Source organism: Nycticebus coucang, chromosome 6 (assembly GCF_027406575.1).
Source record: "Nycticebus coucang isolate mNycCou1 chromosome 6, mNycCou1.pri, whole genome shotgun sequence".
Taxonomy (NCBI): Eukaryota; Metazoa; Chordata; class Mammalia; order Primates; family Lorisidae; genus Nycticebus; species Nycticebus coucang.
Genome location: NC_069785.1, coordinates 74916719 through 74936681, shown reverse-complemented (window position 1 = coordinate 74936681; position 19963 = coordinate 74916719). Strand labels below are relative to the sequence as shown.

Sequence of the window (19963 nt, the reverse complement as noted above, 5' to 3'; positions counted from 1 at the left end):
TATTTTTACTGCTGAATAGTATTATAGCGTATAGATGTATGATGTACCACAGTTAAAGCCTTGTTAAAGTCTTCATTTGTTGATGGACATTTAAGTAAAGTTGATAATAACATCTATGGTTAGATGTTTGTGTATATATAAATTTGCATTTCTCTAGAGTAAACACTTTAGGAGTAGGATTGCTCATATTATAAGAGTACTTTTAATTTTTTTTTTTGAGACAGAGTCTCATTTTGTTGCCCTTGGTTGCCCTTAGTAGAGTGCCATGGCATCAGCCTAGCTCACAGCAACCTCAACTCTTAGACTCAGGTGATCCTCTTGCCTCAGCCTGCCAAGTAGCTGGGACTATAGGCACCTGCCACAGTGCCCAGCGATTTTTCAGAGACCGAGTCTCTCTCTTGCTCAGCCTGGTCTAGAACTTGGGAGCTCAAGCAATCCTCAGCCTCCTGAAGTCCTAGGATTACTGGCATGAGCCACTGCACCTGGCCCAAGTATTTTTAATGTTTTTTGAAACTATCAGATTGTTTTCCAGATTTGCTATACCATTTTGCATTTCCACCAGCACTACGTGGATTTTCCAGTTCTTACTGCAACTTCAACAGCATTTGGTATTGTCAATTTTTCTTTTAGCCATTCTAATAGGTGTTTAGTGGTATGTCATTGTGGTATTTATTTATTTATTTATTTTAGAGACAGTCTTATTTTGTCGCCCTCAGTAGAGTGCTGTGACGTCACAGCTCACAGCAACCTCCAACTCTTGGGCTTAGGCGATTCTCTTGCTTCAGCCTCCCAAATAGCTGGGACTACAGGCGCATGCCACCATGCCTGGTTGTTTTTTTTGTTGCAGTTTGGCCAGGGCCAGGTTCAAACCCTCCTTGCTTGGTATATGGGGCCAGTGCCCTACCTACTGAGCCACAGGTGCCGCCCGTCATTGTGGTCTTAATCGAATTTGTGTAGTAGCCAGTGATGTTGAACATGCTTTCTCATGCTTATTTGACATCCATATAACCAACCTATTTGGTGAAGTATCTCTTGCGAGGCTATCTCTCAGAGTGGCTTCAGATGACTTTACATCATGCTGGAGTTTTTTTACAATCAAAGGTTATGTAGCAAGAAAGCCTCTGATTGGCTGTTGACATTGAAGCACTGGGTAGGATCAAAAGTGTCATATATGAAAATAGAAGTATGTTTCATATCTCCAAGCCTTTAAAAAAATTGTTGAAATATAAACCACTTGAGATTTAAGTAAATATTTCTTTTATGAAATCAGCATTATACATTTTAAGACTCTGTGCTATATGAGTTTTCTAATTTCCTTGGAAAAGACTTGCTTTGATAGAAAAGGAAAGGGCAGAATGGAGAAACTATTCAGAGCATTCAAAACTCACCAGTGTCAAGCTTTTTTGTATATAGAGCGCGTAGATGGTTTGGAGGGGGCTAAGAGCCTGGGCTTTTCCAATCCCTTCATTAGGTTCAGTGGAATCTAAATATTCATAAGGGACATTCCTACAGATTTTTATAATCTGTATGTTTACTACTATCACTATAGAATAATTTAATACTCAATGAAAGATAATTTCACAGAAATTTAATAAATATATCCATAATAAGAACAGTGGGTATCAAACTTTAGCTTGCATCAGAACCATTTGAAGGGTTTATCAAAACACAGATTACTGGAGTTTCTCATCCAGTAGTTTTGTAAAGGATCTAAGAATTTGCATTTCCATTAACTTTTTAGGTGATATGATACTAATGCTTCTGGTTGTGGAACCACACTTTGAGAATTACTGGAGTGGAGATGTAGTTATTAGGTCATCAACATTAGCCTGTCTTTTGTGTATGTATGTGTCTGTTTATGTGCACTTCGCACAATTAAACAGTTCAGCACAAACACCTTTGCATTTAGGAGGTGTTTTGTAAATGACTGGTTTAGGTTTTGGAATTAGAGGGCATGCCATTTCTATGAGATCATTATAGTAGGAGAAAAAAGCAAAAGCTTTGAAATGAATCATCTCTAACTCTGTCTTTTCTAGTTTTGTTCCTTCAAATGTGTGAATGGGATAGGTGTGGACAGTGGCTTTGCTTTTTTAAAATTTTAATTTTAATAAATTTTTTGTGGTATATTGAGATACAACTTAATGAAACATACACATTTGTAATAAAATGTATAGTACAGTGAGTTTCGATAAATATATATGTACATGGAACCACCACCATACAATTAAGCTATAGAATATATTCATCATACCTCATATCTCCATGTCCAATGTCTCCATGTAGACATTTCCTGTTCCCACTCCATTTCCCAGATAACCTCTGATGTACTGATTTCTCGTGCTTAGCATGTCGGATAGTAGTCAGTGTTGATGTTCATATCATTAGTTTACTTTTATTTCTGGGCAGTATTCCATTGCAAGGTATATACTTTGGGTAACAATTTAGCAAACTTATAGGTTATGTTCTTTTGTAATGAGTACTATAGCTTTGTTTTAAATAGGCATAATATAGGTGTACTACATTATGTAATGAAACAGCAGTTCGTTTATACGATTCTAAAACTGTAATTATTTTGATGTAATTATTCTTTTCCTAGCCCCTTGTTATTTCAGTTTAGCAGGATTTAAAGAACATATATATAAGTATAAATGTTTGTTTTGAGCTTACATTATTTTTGGCTCTGGAATGTGGAAGAGAAATCCAAATTTTAATGAACATGAAATATTAAAAATTAAGATTTGATTGATGGCTGTACACATGACTCAGACCTATAATGTCAGTGCTTTGGGAGGCTGAGGAGGGAGAATCACTTGAGGCCAGGAGTTCAAGAACAACTTGGACAACAAAGTGAGACCCTTTTTCTATAAAAAATTAAAAAAATTAACCTGGTATGGTGAAACCTAACTGTAGTCCTTACTACTGGGGATGCTGAAGCAGGAAGATTTCTAAAATCTGCTTGATTTTCTTTCAGTTACTAATTATTTTATTTTACCTGAATTATGAGTCTGAACATATACTTGAACTGCCTTTCTACTAACTGTTTAGAATTTTGTCTCTTTGAGCTGACCTAAGCAGCATTTTCTAGGAAAAAAAAATTTAAGTGAAACTAATCAGAATTGTTTATTTGACAGGCCTTTGGAAATGCAAAGACAGCTCATAATAATAATTCAAGTCGTTTTGGCAAGTTTATTCAAGTAAATTACCAGGAAACAGGCACTGTACTTGGGTGAGTACTGCTATGTAGTTATAGTAACTTTTGGAGTATATTTTTATTATTGTCATTATTCCTTTGTAAACTATGCCTTGTTCTTTTAAATAGATACTGGTGTCCGTATTAAAATTGTTTTGTCAACCTTTATTTGTGTGTGAGGGGGGTTCAAACCTCAGAATTGCAAGACTAATGTAACACTTATGTACCCTTAACCTAGATTTATTAATCATTAACAGTTTGTTATGATGGCTTTTTCTATGTTATACATACATTCATTTAAAAAAAAAAAACTCATTTAAAAAAAAATTGTTTTCAAGAGGCTGCAGGCTGTGAGCATGGGGAGGAGAAAGGGGGTGAGCTGCGAGCAAACCCCACCCCTAGCCCTGTGCACAGTACCAGGACATTAGGCTTTGAGGTGGGGGAGCCTCAGGGAGTGTGAACTTGAATGTTGTTGCCAGAGCCTTTCTCAGAATGCTCCTTCTGCTGTCTGCTCAGACCTGGAGCCAAGTAGTACCCAGGAATGCTAATGACTATGACACCCCACTGGCATCAGTCTTGCCACAGTCATCCTTTAGCAGTTCCCTGGAGCTGTCCAGCAGCCATAGCCATAGTTTTCTAAGTCTTAATTGAAGAGGATTCATTATGAGGCAAACATCAATCACAGCTTTAATAACTTACTTTGGAAGAAACTAATGCGAAAGCAAATTGGAAGGAGATTTATACACAACTTCATCAAAACTTGGTAAAGTATAGTAGTTTACCCTGCATTATCCAGCCCAAAAGTAACTTTGTGTTCCTGGGGATCCAACTGTCTGCGTATCCTGGTGAAGAGAATATCCACTTTAGGGCAGCAGACCCCCCCGTCCAGCCAGTTGGGCCACCTGGCCTCCCCTGCCTTAGGCTATGGGGGAGGAGAGAGAGACATGGAGGAGCCTCCTCTCTCCTTCCAGGGAACCAGAGGGAGGTAAAGGCCCAGCACTGCCACCACCACCACATTGTCTATGATGATCCTTGCTGGACACTGACATCACCTCCTGTCTGGCGACCGCCTTTAATAACTCAGTGACAATCTGACTTTTCTTGTTTCTCTCAAGACATCTGAACCTCCTTTAATGGATACAGAGAGTGTTCAATGACAGCTGAAAGAACGCTGATCAACAATGGAACCCAAGTCATAACCTACTAGAAAACTTACTACAGATCAAAGAATTAAACTATTATCAAAATCAAGGCTCACAAGTAGGATCCAGACCTCTGAAGCTAAAGGGAAAACCCTTGAGTGACAAATATGCTAAGATTTATGTTCCCAAGAATATTCTTCTCTACCATCTCTACCACACACATACTTTTTCTGCTCAGCCTTCTTTAGAGACAGACAGTCTACCTAAGGAACCTAAGACACAGCTGGTCTCTTCATCATCTGTCACCCCAAATTTAGTCCAGTCTCTTAAAATTACATATCATAGCAAAGACATCTTAAAGGCCTCACCACAAATATCAGCAAAGGAAGTGTGAGAGTTAGCTCCTTTATATGAACGAGTGTGTTTTATATTTCTCTGTATTTGGTTAAAATTTTATAATTGAAAAACAAATTGTTTTTTCAAGTAAGCTGGACATATAATTTGACTCCTTAATTACTGTATTTCCTAAAGCAACTTCATTTTCCTACATTATCATTATTTTTATCATTATACTCAAGAAATTTAGTTAACAACTACATTTTTTATTATGTGATGGATGATCATAGTCCCTGGGTTGAGCTAGCATTGTTTTTGTAGTTTTTTTTTTGTTTGTTTGTTTTAATTAGCAGCCTTTATTTTTTTAGAGCAGTTTTGGGTTCACAACAAAAATAAGTGGAAAGTTCAGTGAGTTTCCATATATCCCTTCAAATTCCCTCCACAGTTTTCCGTTATAAACATCTTATATAAATGTGGTTCATTTGTTATAGTTGATGAGCTAGTATTAATACACTCTTATTAATTGAAGCCCTTACTTTGCATTAAGGTTCACTCATACGGTAAATTCTGTGAGTTTTGACAAATGACAGATGACCTTTATTATACTCACTATTGGAGTATAATAAAGAATAATTTTACTGTCCTAAAAATCATCTGTGCTCTCCTTATTTTCCCTTTGATATGTGCTAATCTGCGGCAATTAGTGATCTTTTTAACTGTCTCTATAGTTTTACTTTTTCCATAATGTTGTATAGTTGGAATCATAGAGTATTGTAGCCTTTTCAGATTGAAACTTTAACTTAGCAGTATGTATTTTAAGGTATCTCTGTATCTTTCCATGGCTTGGTTTTATTGGGCTAATGTCAAATTTGAGTATTGAAAATTTGTCAAGCAGAAGTGGGAAATCACATTGGTAAAGGAATTGGCATTAATAAGTAAATGGAATTATGACAAGAGTTTGGTGTACTTGAGGAGACATGTTCAATGATTATGGAGTATGGGCAATGATGATCAGTCGGTATCAAATTGCATCTAAAGCTCTAATGTTTGTATGAGGTTATTAAGTATGAAATGTCCAATTTCCTTGTGTACTAAATGTGATGGTTGATACCTCTGACATTTAACTTTGACACTTCTCGTTTTATTTTTATTGTGAAGGTACATCATCTTTTCAAACACACATTTAGGCTTGTTTACCTTGCAAGTTTTTTTTAGAATAATTTTTGTGAAGCCACAAATAAGTCAAAACTTTTTGAATATGAGTTCCATTATGGAACTAATGCAGACAGCTTAAAGTATCAATAAAGTGTTTGGGAAGATTGAGGCTAATGAATGCAACATACATTGTTGGTTTGAGAAGTTTAGTTCTGGTGATTTTAATCTTGAAAATGAACCACATGGGCAACTTGAGATAACCAAAGCAGATAATGATGAGCTGAAAACTAGTGGAAGGGAATCTGTCTTAACCCTATCTCAACCTACAGGTGAATTAGCAGCAAGATTAATGTTACTATGCCAACAGTATGGGACCATTTGAAACAAATTGACAATGTAAAGAAGCTGGATAGATGGGTGCTGCTCCAAATAAATGAGCATCAAAAGAGACATTGTTTCAGCGCTTGTGGCCCAGTGGGTAGGGCTCCGGCCCCATATACAGAGGGTGGTGGGTTCAAACCTGGCCCCGGCCAAACCGCAACAAAAAAATAGCCAGGCGTTGTGGCAGGTGCCTGTAGTCCCTGCTACTTGGGAGGCTGAGGCAAGAGAATCACCTAAGCCTGGGAGTTGGAGGTTGCTAAGAGCTGAGATGCCATGGCACTCTACCGAGGATGACAAAGTAAGACTCTGTCTCTAAAAAAAAAAAAAAGAGACATTGTTTCAAAGCTTGCCTTTCTTTGCTGTCACAACATATAGGTGAGTCATTTCTATACCATATTGTTGTGTGTGATGAAAAATGGACTCTTCTGACAATTCCAAGTTTTTACATAATGGTTGAATACAGATAAAGTGCCAAATAACTCCAAAAGTAAATACTTATTGAAAAAACTAATTTTGGCTCGGCGCTTGTGGCTCAAGCGGCTAAGGTGCCAGCCACATACACCTGAGCTGGCAGGTTTGAATCCAGCCCGGGCCCACCAAATAGCAATGATGGCTGCAACCAAAAAATAGCTGGGCGTTGTGACGGGCGCCTGTAGTCTCAGCTACTTGGGAGGCGGAGGCAAGAGAATCGCTTGAGCCCAGGAGTTGCAGGTTGCTGTGAGCTGTGATGCCACAGCACTCTACACAGGGTGACAGCTTGAGGCTCCGTCTCAAAAAAAAAACAAAAACAAAAAACTAATGTCTCTTTGTGGTCCAGGGCTGGTATTACCCACTATAGCTTCATAAACCTGGTCGACTGATTTTAGTGGATGTTTGCTATAGCCATTTGGACAACATGATGAGGATGCTTGTGATTAAGCAGCTGAGATTGGTTACTAGAGACAGGCCCCTCCTCTTGCAAGGTAACACTTGAGCACTTGTTGCACAAATGTGGTTCAAACTATAGAAGCTGGATTTGGAAACTATCATCCACCGTATTCTCCAAGCCTTGCACCAACTGACTGCCAATTCTTCCAGGCTTTGGACCACTTCTTGCAAGGAAAAATATTCAATTTTCAACAGGCTGTGGAAACTATGTCAATAGTTAAGCTCATACTTTGATAAATTGTATCGGTTCTTGTTTGAGATATAATAAACTAAACTTTTGATTTGTAGTTAAACATTTCATATTTGATGACCTAATAACTATCCTTTTGACACTGTGAAGCTGATGTAAAAACTTACCATAAATATATCAAATATACACAAAAGTAAAGATAAGTATACAAGGAATTCCCACTCAGATTCAGCAGTGATCCAATTTTGACATATTTGCTTCATCTGTACCTTTTCCTCTGTTTATTAGTGTCAGTGTGTTTAAGATGAAAGATTTATATGATCCAAGCTCAGCGCCTGTAGCTCAGCGGCTAGAGCTCCAGCCACATACACCAGGGCTGGTGGGATCAAACCCAGCCCAGGCCTGCTGAACAACAATGACAGCTATAACAAAATATCTGGGCTTTGTGGTGGGCATCTGTACTCAGCTATTTGGGAGGCTGAAGCAAGAGAATTACTTAAGCCCAAGAGTTTGAGGTTGCTGTGAGCTGTGATGCCACAGCATTCTACCAAGGGTGACCAAGTGAGACAGCATCTCAAAAAAAAAAAAAAAAAAAGGTTTATATGATCTGAAGAGAAACCAGAGTGTTAGTGTCAGTGTGTTTATTAAAAAAAAAAAAAAATGCAGTTGGCACAGTGGTAGGTGCCTCTGGTTTCAGCTGCTTGGGAGACTGAGGTGGGAAGATCAGTTTAGTTCAGGGGTTCTGATTCCAGGAATTTGAGTCCAGCTTGGACCTCATAGCAAGTCTTTGTCTATATTTAAAAATATACTCAGATGTAATTACCATTTCACCCATACTTGAATTGATATTGAATTAACTTGCTCTCCATAATTCAATAAAAGTAAAGGAATAACATGACTAGATCTTACTTTATATGTAGGTAACTCTTGTAGCAGTATAACTCACAGATTGGGAAAGAGACATGTCCAGGAAATAGTGTGTTGGTATTACCTAGTTTCCCAACATCCATGGTTTTGCTTTCCAAGGTTTCAGTTTCTTGAAAATAGGTGAGTACAGTATATTTTGAGAGAGGCATCATGTTCACATAACCTTTCTTACACTATATTGTTATAATTGTTCTATTTTATTATTAGTTGTTGTGTTAATCTCTTACTGTGCCTAATTTATAAATTAAAGTATCATATGTATGTATGTATAGTGTTTCTATACCTGTAACATAGGGGCAATAATATCTGCCATACAGGGTAGTTGTGAGGATTTAACAGTTTAGTTCATGTTTGTTTCCTTTTTTTCCTTTTAGACAGATAAGAGCCTATTGCAGTACTTTAGAGTAGAAATGGTAATGATAATTCAGAAGAAGTACTAATAAATTTTAATTTCTGGTGGTAGTTGTGATAATGGATTTGCGAAAGCATATTTGAGCTCTGTCTTATTTTTATTTTTTGAGACAGAGTCACTTGGTCACCCTTGGTAGAGTGCCATGATGTCTTGGCTCATAGCAACCTCAAACTATTGGGTTCAAGTGATCCTCTTGCCTCAGCCCCCCCAGTAGCTAGGACTACAGGCGCCCACCACAATGCCTGGTTATTTTTGAGAGATGCAGTCTCGCTTTGGCTGAGGCTGGCCTCGAACCTGTGATCTCAGGCAATCCACTGGCCTTGGCCTCCCAAGTGCTAGGATTATAGGCATGAGCCACCATGCCTGGCCTTGAGCTCTGTTTTAATGAAATCATGAGATTTACTGGACAGAAACTGGGGAATGAAGTAGGGAATTAGAAATGGAAGGAAAAACATGAGTAGTGCAGTCAGGAGTGAATTGCATGCATGAGGGAATAGCCTATATTTGGGAGTGACTGAGTATAGAATAAGTGATGGGAGGGAACTGGGGAAAATACAGCTTGAGTCAGATTTTTACCCCCAAAGAGGTTTGTGCTAAGTAATTTGTATTCAGTAGTCTAAAGCTTTTAAATTTCCTATTACAGAATCCCCTTTCCACTAAGATTTCAGGTGATTATTACTGTTTGGGTAAAAAGTATTGAAGACTTGAAGGATACAGTATGGATAAAGAGAATAAAATTTCAGAAAAATAATTGATGTTTCAGTTCTTCATTACTTTCAGAACGTAGTTCATTCTTCTGGCCCATATTATATTAGCTCTTCTTGACTTAGTCCACCTGCCTGTCTTTTTCTTTAGTGATATTTAACTATTGTTATAAGCCACATAGTAGTTAAGTCAAACATTGATGTTTTGGTCAATAACAGACTACACATACTGTGATGGTCCTATAAGATTTTAATACTGTATTTTAAACATACCTTTTCTATGTGTAGCTATGTTTAGGTATACAAAATACCATTATATTATCATTGTCTACACTATTCAGTGCACTAATTGCTGTACAGATTTGTAGCCTAGGAGTAATAGGCTGTATACTACAGAGGGTGCCAAAAATGTTACAGTTAGAAGAGGCGTAATAGTAATACTAAATATATACTGATAACAAAAGATGAATACAAGTTATGATTGATTACCTCTTATAATTGCAGAAGTCAAATGTGACTTGAGTATTACAATTTTAATACTTTTTTTCCTTTCTTAAAATGTGTATACTTTTTTTGGCACCTTCTCTGTATAGCTTAGGTGTGTAGTGGGCTATACCTTTTAGGTTTGTTTAAGTATACTCTCTGATATTTGCATGACAAAATTGCCTGACAACACATTTCCCGTCATGTATTCCTGTTGTTAGGTGATGCATGATTGTAATTGTTTTCCCTGAAGTTAATTATGTATATACTCTTTTCTTTACGCCTTTACAATAAAGGTAGTTTTCATTGCCTTCTTCTGGTTAATTCTTCAGATTTTAGATTCATTTACTCAGCCACTTACTCACCAGATGAATGTTTACTATGTGCTGTGTTCTCACCATCCATGGGCATTCTTCCTTACATCCTTTTTTCTTCTTGAGTTGAATCTCAGGTATCGTTCTTGGTGTGTGGTTCATATCTTGGTTATTGCTCTGTGATAAACCCTGTCAACTCAGTATGATAGCTAGTTTATCTGTTTTCTCCATGAGTTTGTAAGCCTTTTCAGAACAAGTAGTGTACACACGTATCACTTATTTCCATATTCCTTGTGCTTAGTAAATGAACAGTAAATGTCCATAAATGAACGCTTACAAAATCAATCAATAAATAATACATTTTAGACTGTGAAAATAGCAAGAATATATAAAGAAACAAAGTATTATCTTTGAGTAGTAGTCTGGCCAAAGTATAATGTCTGGAAGAATGTATAGTGGTATGTGAGCCTAGAAAGAATGTAGAGTCTCGGGCGGCGCCTGTGGCTAAGTGAGTAGGGCGCCGGCCCCATATGCTGAGGGTGGCGGGTTCAAACCCGGCCCCGGCCAAACCGCAACAAAAAAAAAATTGCCGGGCATTGTGGCAGGCGCCTGTAGTCCCAGCTGCTCGGGAGGCTGAAGCAGGAGAATTGCGTAAGCCTGAGAGTTCGAGGTTGCTGTGAGCCGTGTGACACCACGGCACTCTACCTGAGGGTGGTACAGTGAGACTCTGTCTCTACAAAAAAAAAAAGAATGTAGAGTCTCAATCTTGGAGGATCTTGTGTGCCATGTTTCAAACTTCTGATTATATTTTGCTTCATCAAATGAAAAAAACCCACTCATAACCTTAATGAATTTAACATGAATAGCATTAACCGTATCCATAACATAGTTATAATGCTAAATGTGCTGAAATGATCTGGATAGTAATCTTTGCAATGTCTCTCAATAAACATTTATTAAACTTTATTACTTATAGCAACCAATTTTACTTTTCTTCTAGTGCCTATGTTGAAAAATATCTACTGGAGAAGTCCAGACTCGTTTATCAAGAGCATAATGAACGGTACGTATTTTTATTTGTGTAATTAGATCAAATTAAGATTCGTATCATACAGATTGACTTTTAAGCTCTTTGTGTATTATGACCCTTAATTCAGTTTACTTCATGCATAGCTTTATGTATAATTGCTATTTCTGTCCTGGGCAGACCATTGTGGTTTTTCAGAGGCTGCCAGGAGGAGATTTTATGAGAATAAGAAAACAGTTTCTCAGGTGGTATCTCATTGCTGTTTGTGAATGATGCATTTTCGCTTCTGTCGTCCATTTTAATGTTCTTTCTCTGATATGTGGAAAGTTTTCGGGAAAGCTTTTAATTCCATTATAATTTTTGAAGTATAGGGGTCTTTAGAGACGATATATGTAATATCTTTCAGATGAAGAACCAAATAGCGTAGAGAGGTAAATAAATTGAATTGCTTCATGCTATAGTGAGACAAAATAGTTAAGAGCCAAAGTTTGAAGTTAAACAGACCTACATTCAAATCTTGGCTATGTCTTGGGCGTCTCACTTAACTTCTAGCAAAAGGTCTTCATTTCCATTTTACATATTGAAAACTATCCTAAAGTTATTTAGAAGATGAAATGAAATAACATTTATAAAATTCTTGGTGTAGTCCTTCTACATAATAAAAGGTCATTAATCAATAGCTAATATTACCATAATGAATTTCTGTCAAGATTAATACTAGAGGCTCGGCGCCTGTGGCTCAAGCAGCTAAGGTGCCAGCCACATACACCTGAGCTGGCGGGTTTGAATCCAGCCCAGGCCTGCCAAACAACAGTGGCGGCGGCAACCAAAAAATAGCGGGGCATTATGGCGGGCGCCTGTAGTCCCAGTTACTTCGGAGGTGGAGGCAGGAGAATTGCTCGAGCCCAGGAGTTGGAGGTTGCTGTGAGCTGTGATGCCACGGTACCCTACCCAGGGTGACAGCTTGAGGCTCTGTCTCCAAAAAAGAAAAAAAAAGATTAATACTAGAACTTAGGCTTAATTTTTGTGGCCAGTAGAAATACGAGGAGATCTGAATTAGAGCTGTTTTCACACAAAGGGAAAAGAGTTTCTGGAAGAAAATAGCATTTAGGCTGCTTCCATGACTTGGCTATTGTGAATTGGGCTGCAATAAACATTTTGGTGCAGATGTCTTTGTTGTAAAATGATTTTTGTTCATCTGGGTAGATATCTAGTAATGATACTGCAGGGTCAAACGTTAGGTCAGCTTTCAGTTCTTTGAGAATTCTCCGTAATTCTTTCCAAAAAGGCTGTACTGTATTAGTTTGTAGCAGTGTAGAAGTGTTCCTTTCTCTCCACATCTATGCCAGCATCTGCAGTTTTGGGATTTTGTGATACAGGCTAATCATACTGGAGTTAGGTGTCTCAAAGTGGTTTTGATTTGTATTTCTCTGATGATTAAAGATGATGAGCACTTTTTCATGTGTTTGTAGGCCATGTACCTGTCATCTTCAGAGAAATTTCTGTTCAAGTATCTTGCCCACAAAGAAATGGGGTTGTCTGGGCAGCCACTGTGGCTCAAAGGGGTAAGGTGTCGGCCCCATATGCCAGAGGTGGCGGGTTCAAACCCAGCCCTGGCCGAAAACTGCAAAAAAAAAAATGGGGGGAGGGGTTTGTTTCTTCTTTTCTTATTGATTACTTTGAGTTCTCTGTGAATTCTAGTTATCAGACCTTTATCGGAAACATAACCTACAAAAACCTTCTCCAATTCTGAAATCTGTCTGTTTTCCTTACTTACAATGCCCTTAGCTGTGTAGAAGTTTTTTAGCTTTATTGGATCCCAGTGATATATTTCTGGTGTTACTTCAATTGCTGGGGATGGGGGTGGGTGGGGTGGCTCTCCTCATGAAATTTTTTCCCAGGCCAATGTCTTATCTTGCACTCTCTTTGGATATACACTTCTTGATTAACACTTCTTAGCATTTTGAATATGTTATCTCTCTGTCTTGCTCAGGCAGGTCTTGAACTCCTGAGCTCAGGTAATCCACCTGCCTCAGCCTCCCAGAGTACAAGGATTATAGGCATGAGCCACTGAGCCCAGCCCTAAATTACTTTTTCAAATATTCTTTCTGTTCTTCTCCTTTTGGGACTCTGAAAAGGAGTATATATTGGTCTTTTGGTATTCAAGACTCTAAGACTGTGCCCAATTTTCTTCATTCATTTTTCTTTTTGTTCCTCCAGACTAGATTCAACTGACCTATCTCAAATTTGTTTATTTTTTAGGTTCACTGATTCTTTCTTTTATATATTTACCAATAGTCCTTATTTAGCGAGACAGCATTCTTATACTTTCTCTGGTAGTTCATTCAATGTGATATCCTTTAGTTCTTTGAACATATTTAAATAACTGATTGAAATCTTGTCTAGTAAGTCTAATGTCCAGGGTTTCTCTGGGACAGTTACTACTGTTTCTCTCTCTTTTTTCTTTTCTTTTCTTTTCTTTTTATTGGTGTGGGTTATACTTACTTGTTTCTTTGCATGACTCGTCAAAATTGGACATTTAAAATAATATTATGTGGCAACTCAGGAAATGAGTTCTCTCCCTCCTAGGATTTGTGTTGGTTATTTTTATTCCTGCTGGGGTTTTTTGTTTTGTTCGTTTTTGAACTAATTTCAGAAAGGTAGTATTCTTTCTCAAGTGTGGCCATTGAAGTAGCTACTTGTTTAGCTTAGTTGTCAGGTAATAACTGAACAGAGGTTTCTTTAAATGTTTGGAAACAGTGACGTTTCCTAGTCTATGCCATAGGATTCTCTGTGTATATTAGGTCACACCTTCAGCACTGAGCTAGGCATTTTGTAAGTATACCTTCTCCTTTACTTTCTCTTTGTATAGACCTTCAAGGTTAGCAAGAGGTAACTTCATCTAATCCTTTCTGAGAGTACAATGCTGGGTAAGGGCACAGCCTTACATATCCATATGGCATTCTAGAGTCCTAGGAAATATTAATATATTAGAGCTGTTGAACCCTATATGAAGATCCCAGTCACTAGCTTTTCCTTTTAAGTTTTTTGGCTAGCTTGTTGTTTGCTCCAACTTTTATCCACCACTTCAGGCAACAACAGTTGCCTACATTATTTTCTGCAGAAGCCTCTGGGGAAAAGAGTTTTGCATTGTACAAAGTCTGAATCAGGTCATATAAAGTCAGCCTTGAATATGGCTTCTTCCAGGGAACTACTTAGATGGTTCAAATAATGCTATTTCATAGGGTACTTTGAACAAGTTCCAACCCTGTCAGCCTCTTCTGGTGGCTCCCAGTCTTCTGGTGTACACCATTGGTTTTCAAGGATATTGTCGACTTGGTGAACAGGGGATGGGAATAGGGTAAGTTAAAATCCCTCAGCTGTTTTTACTGAAAAAAACTAGCTTTTTTTTTTTTTTATTGAACACTGGATTTCTTTAGGCTTTTGGCTAATTTCCACAGTTCTGAAAAGTTAATTGTGAAAAATTTGCCAGATTTCTTGTTTTTATGGAGAGAGAGTTTTCAAAGGCCCTCACTCAGTCATTTTGCTGCTTTCAGTCTTCTTTTTTATATTCCTCATCTAAAACATTCTGATTTGTAGGAATTCCTAAATATTGAACTTGCCACATTTGTATTAAAAAACTAAAGCTGAGCTAATAGATACATTTTACTAATTTTTGCTTTTTTTCTTGACAAATGATAAATATAAATATAATAAATATAAATCATATTCATTAGAAAGTTATACCTCTTTGTTCACATCAGGAACTATCATGTATTCTATTACTTGTTGGCTGGAGCAAGTGAAGAAGAAAGATCAGCATTCCACCTTAAGCAACCAGAGGAATATCATTATCTCAATCAGGTGAGAGATCATAAAATGCATTTGGAAGTGTAGGACATTATTTTTTTATCTTTATTTTTTTTGTAGAGACAGAGTTTCACTTTATTGCCCTCGGTAGAGTGCCGTGGCGTCACACAGCTCACAGCAACCTCCAACTCCTGGGCTTAGGCGATTCTCCTGCCTCAGCCTCCCGAGCAGCTGGGACTACAGGCGCCTGCCACAACGCCTGGCTATTTTTTTTTGTTGTTGCAGTTTGGCTGGGGCTGGGTTTGAATCCGCCACCCTCGGTATCTGGGGCCGGCGCCCTGCTCACTGAGCCACAGGTGCCGCCCAGTGTAGGGCATTATTAAATTTTACCTCTTCAAAAGGCATTCATGGGCCATGCCTGTGACTCAATGGGGAGGGTGCTGGCCCCATGTATCAAGGATGGCGGATTCGAACCTGGCCCCAGCCAAACTGCAATAAAAAATAGCTGGACGTTGTGGCGGGTGCCTGTAGTCCCAGCTGCTTGGGAGGCTGAAGCAAGAGATTCGCCTAAGCCCAGAAGTTCGAGATTGCTGTGAGCTCTGATGCCATGGCACTCTACCAAGGGTGATAAAATGAGACTCTGTCTCTTAAAAAAAACAAAAAGGCATTCATTCTAGTACTTCCTTTCCCAAACCTGGTGATGGATATTAAGTTGTATATAAATACATATAACCAAAAAATGTATGTGATACAGTTTTCAAATCTAAAAATTATAACACTCATAAAAGTGTTTTTTGTGAGATTTCTGTAAGAAGACAATAAAAACTCTTTATCACTGATTTCCTTTTTACAGACCTTTTTCTAAGGATTACTTGAACCCTGATTTGCTTTAGATTTGAAATCTAACACACGTCTTTGCATGATATGATGATACCAACTTAGCATATAAAGATTTTTATAATTACAAATAGTCCTCTATAAAACTCATGAAAGACAAATGACTGAGAAAATTAGGATCTCTCCTGAAAACTCAAAATTCATCCCTAAACTTCCACAATAAGGAGTAAATTTCATAACTTTTCATTATATTGGTTTGTCTAATTTTATTGTTCCTCATATTAAAAAAATTCTAAAACTAATATTAATGTAATTGGTATAAAAGTAGATCATTTTGAATAATAGATTATCTCCCTTTATTTTTTGTTTGAGAAAATCTGTAATGTCCATCTATGCAAGGAAGTTCCTTTACGGCAGTTAAAAAATTTCTTATGGGTGGTGGCGCCATAGCTCAGTGGATAGGGCGCCAGCCTCATACACCAAGGCTGGCGGGTTTGAACCTGTAGTGGGCCAGCTGAAACAACAATGACAACTGCAACAACAACAAAAATAGCTGGGCGTTGTGGTGGGCACCTGTAGTCCCAGCTACTTGGGAGGCTGAGGCAAGAGAATCACTTAAGCCCAAGAGCTTGAGGTTGCTGTGACCTGTGACATTATGGCACTTTACCGAGGGCAACATAGTGAGACTCTGTTTCCAAAAAAAAATTTCTTAAGGAGGTTTTATAAGCAAATTGACACTTTTATGATGGCTGAAAGATTAGAGTGTATTTGTAAGTTATGAAAGTAACCCTTAGACTTTTCTCAAAATATACAATGTGCTGTGTAACTATTATTTCTTAATTTTGAAACTCTATATTGATACAGACTAACTTAACTTTGTATTAATATATTGAGAAATTCAAAATTATTCAAAATATCACTTTCTCATATAATACTAGGCATTTTTACTGGATAGAATTAAGTAGATTTTTTTAAGTTGCTAATTTAGCTTCTGAGTTTTTTCTCCCTTGTTTAAACTATGTGCATTATATTTGGATGATTAAAGATTTTCCTTTTTACAAAGTAGTAGTCTCCTATAAATGAGTTAATAGTTGTTAGTATTAGAGAAATCTGGAGTTTTACTGCCCTTCTGGATCTTTTGTAGTTAATGGCCATAACATATTCTTTTTATCATGTCAGTATTCATAGGATATGGATTCATCAGTTAATATAAATATCATTCACTGGACAATGGCATGCATGGGGTGGGAAAAATAGTATGTGATCCCCCAGAATCTAAATATTTACTTAATTATTTCTTGTTTATGCAGCTATGCCAGATAACTTTTCTTTGGACGGGAAAGAAAAGTTTGTTTCTTTGTTTTTTTGTGCTACCTGCACGCTGTGTCTAAGAAATCATTAGAAAATAATGTAATAACCATTACGTCTACCTAACTAATCTGCCTTACTTTCAGATAACAAAGAAACCCCTCAGACAGAGCTGGGATGATTATTACTATGACTCTGAGCCGGTTAGTATAAGTACCTAAATATACTGTGTTCCTGTTGAACAGCCCTCATGTTGATCGTTTGCGTTTATCTCAAGACCTAGTAAGAATAAAATCAGATAAAATATGAAGAATAATAGGAAAGAAGAAAATTAGTGTTTTATTTTGTTGATTATCTTTTTTTTTTTTATTGTTGGGGATTCATTGAGGGTACAATAAGCCAGGTTACACTGATTGCAATTGTTAGGTAAAGTCCCTCTTGCAATCATGTCTTGCCCCCATAAAGTGTGACACACACCAAGGCCCCATCCCCCTCCCTCCTTCCCTCTTTCTGCTTTATCTTTTTTTTCTCTTTTTTATTAAAACCCAGTAGGTTTACTTTTTTGGATATTTTCATGTTGACAATGTTTGGTCCATGTTCAATATTTATTTTGATGAACAATTAGTTGATTGCATTCCTGTTTCTTCAGCACTGATACAGATCTGTATGAATTACAGTTTTTTAATCCTAACCTTTTTTTTGAGACAGGGTCTCTGCTTTGTTGCCCAGGCATGAGAGCAGTGGTATGATCATAGCTTACTGCAGCAGCCTCAAACTCCCTGGGCTCAAGCCATGCTCTTGCCTCAGCCTCTTGAGTAGCTGGTATTACAGGCCCATGATACCTGAGATACAGTTTTTGAAATTATTATTAGTTTCATTTACCCACAAATCATTAGTAGTAATTATTGTTTATTTAAAAAATGCATCCTTTTTGTTTTATATGTCAACAATCTTTTCACAGAATGGATGCGTGTATATTTTTTTCTTTGATTTTTTTTTTTTTTAACAGTATGAAGGTAGTCTGGGCAGTGTGGCTCATACCTGTCTGTAATCCTAGCACTCTGGAAGGTTGAGGCAGGAGGATCCTTTGAGCTCAGGAGTTCAAAACCAGCCTGAGCAAGAGCAAGACTCTGTCAGCATTAAGAATGGAAAAATTAGCCAGGTCTGATGGTGGGCACCTGTAGTCCCAGCTGCTTGGGAGGCTGAAGTGGGAGGATCACTTGAACTCAGGAATTTGAGGTTGCTATGAGCTAGGCTTTTGCCAGGGCACTCTAGCCTGGGGCAAACGGAGTGAGACTCTGTCTCAAAAAGAAAAAGGAGCTATAACTTAATAAAATTTCCCAAAAAATAAGTGTGAAATGTTCATAAATAAGATTATTTTGGATCTTAAATTTAGTGATTATAAAATGAAATTTAAAATGAGTAGTTAAATTTAACTTTGTTACATTTGAAAGGGTAGTGTGAAATTATAAAAAGGGCACAAAAATTTTTTTCCTTCCTTTAATTAAGTCTGCATTTAGGTCAGATGTAAAACCCTAAAAACATACGTACATCTACCTGTATCTATTAAGTAACTAATGAATTAAACTATTAAATATTCTTCCTGGAAACATAACATGTCCTTGTCCTTGCTTTAAAGAACCACAACTTTCATTCTCACTGCATGTCATTATATACTCCACTAATTACAAAACTAGCCTATTTCATAGTCAAAAGGATCAATATATATGGATAATCACTTTTTCCCAGAGTTTAATCGTGTTACCATTTCATAGTCAAGTAATTTTGGGGCTTGGATTTAACGTTTTAGAAAATAAATATTAGACATTCGATTTATAAATTATGGTAAATTTTAATAAAAAATTTTAAGTCATTTCATATTCTTAAGAAGCTTTCTCTTTCCCTATTTTTCTTACTACCCCATGTGTCCATGCCTCATGGGAAAGTAGGTAGGGGATGGTACACTTAGACTGCACATAGATGAATTGATGTAAGTCTGTTTAGAGCTTACAGTGAAATTGTGAATTGATATAATACTTAGAGACAGTATAAGTAGTACTTAAGAATTTGAGCTCTAAAGTAGATTGACCTGACTTCATTGCTGGCTTATTCACTTAACTAGTTTTGAGACCTGCTGCAGATCACTTAATTGTTTTGCTCCCACCATATGTTTAAGGATATTAAATTAGACAGTGCACATAAAGATCTTGATAGAGTGCTTAATACTTAGTAGGTACAGGGTAAGTGTTGTTGCCACCATTGAAATCATTATCTTTTCCCTTTAGAAAAACTTTGTGGCTGTAATTCTTACTCCCTTAATATTACCTTGATCATCATTATCTACTTTATTTTTAAATCTTAACAGTTCAAACTTTAATTGATTTCTGATTCTATTTCTCAGAAGTTAATTAATAAAAGCAAGTAGAGAATCTTCTGGTTTTTTCTTCCCTGTTAGCCGCTCCTTATAGTATATTTGGAGATAGAATAAACTTGGTTTCCTTTTGAGTTACTAGAATTTAATGTGATTAACCTTGGTTAGTACTACCTTTACAGGAATCCAAATAACTGGGTAGAGAGGATTGTTAAAGGATTGTCCTGTTGTGTTACATCACTTACATATTTTATAGAATTGTATAAATGGTCCCAAGAGGAACTGTAATGAGAAATTCTTATGTATATGGGACCTGTTGTTGCTCTTACATAGTGATTGAATTCCATTTAAGGGTTATTCTGTGAAATAAGCTTATACAGCAGTGTGTGCATGGGAAAGAGCAGAGGGTTTGGAACTGGAGAGATTTTGGTTTAGCCAGCCCTGTTAAA

The 19963-nt window shown here is 37.2% G+C and overlaps 1 protein-coding gene across 7 annotated transcripts in view; it reads left to right on the top strand.

Annotated features, from left to right (window-relative positions):
* The window catches only part of MYO9A (myosin IXA), a 257885-nt gene that overhangs the window by 43894 nt on the left and 194028 nt on the right, over positions 1–19963 (top strand). For all 7 annotated transcript variants that reach the window (XM_053594283.1, XM_053594282.1, XM_053594281.1 and 4 more), the window contains 4 exons: positions 3132–3226; positions 11162–11224; positions 14953–15052; positions 17290–17346. In XM_053594283.1, the coding sequence (XP_053450258.1) occupies positions 3132–3226; positions 11162–11224; positions 14953–15052; positions 17290–17346 (315 nt within the window). The remainder of the gene's footprint in view (positions 1–3131; positions 3227–11161; positions 11225–14952; positions 15053–17289; positions 17347–19963) is intronic.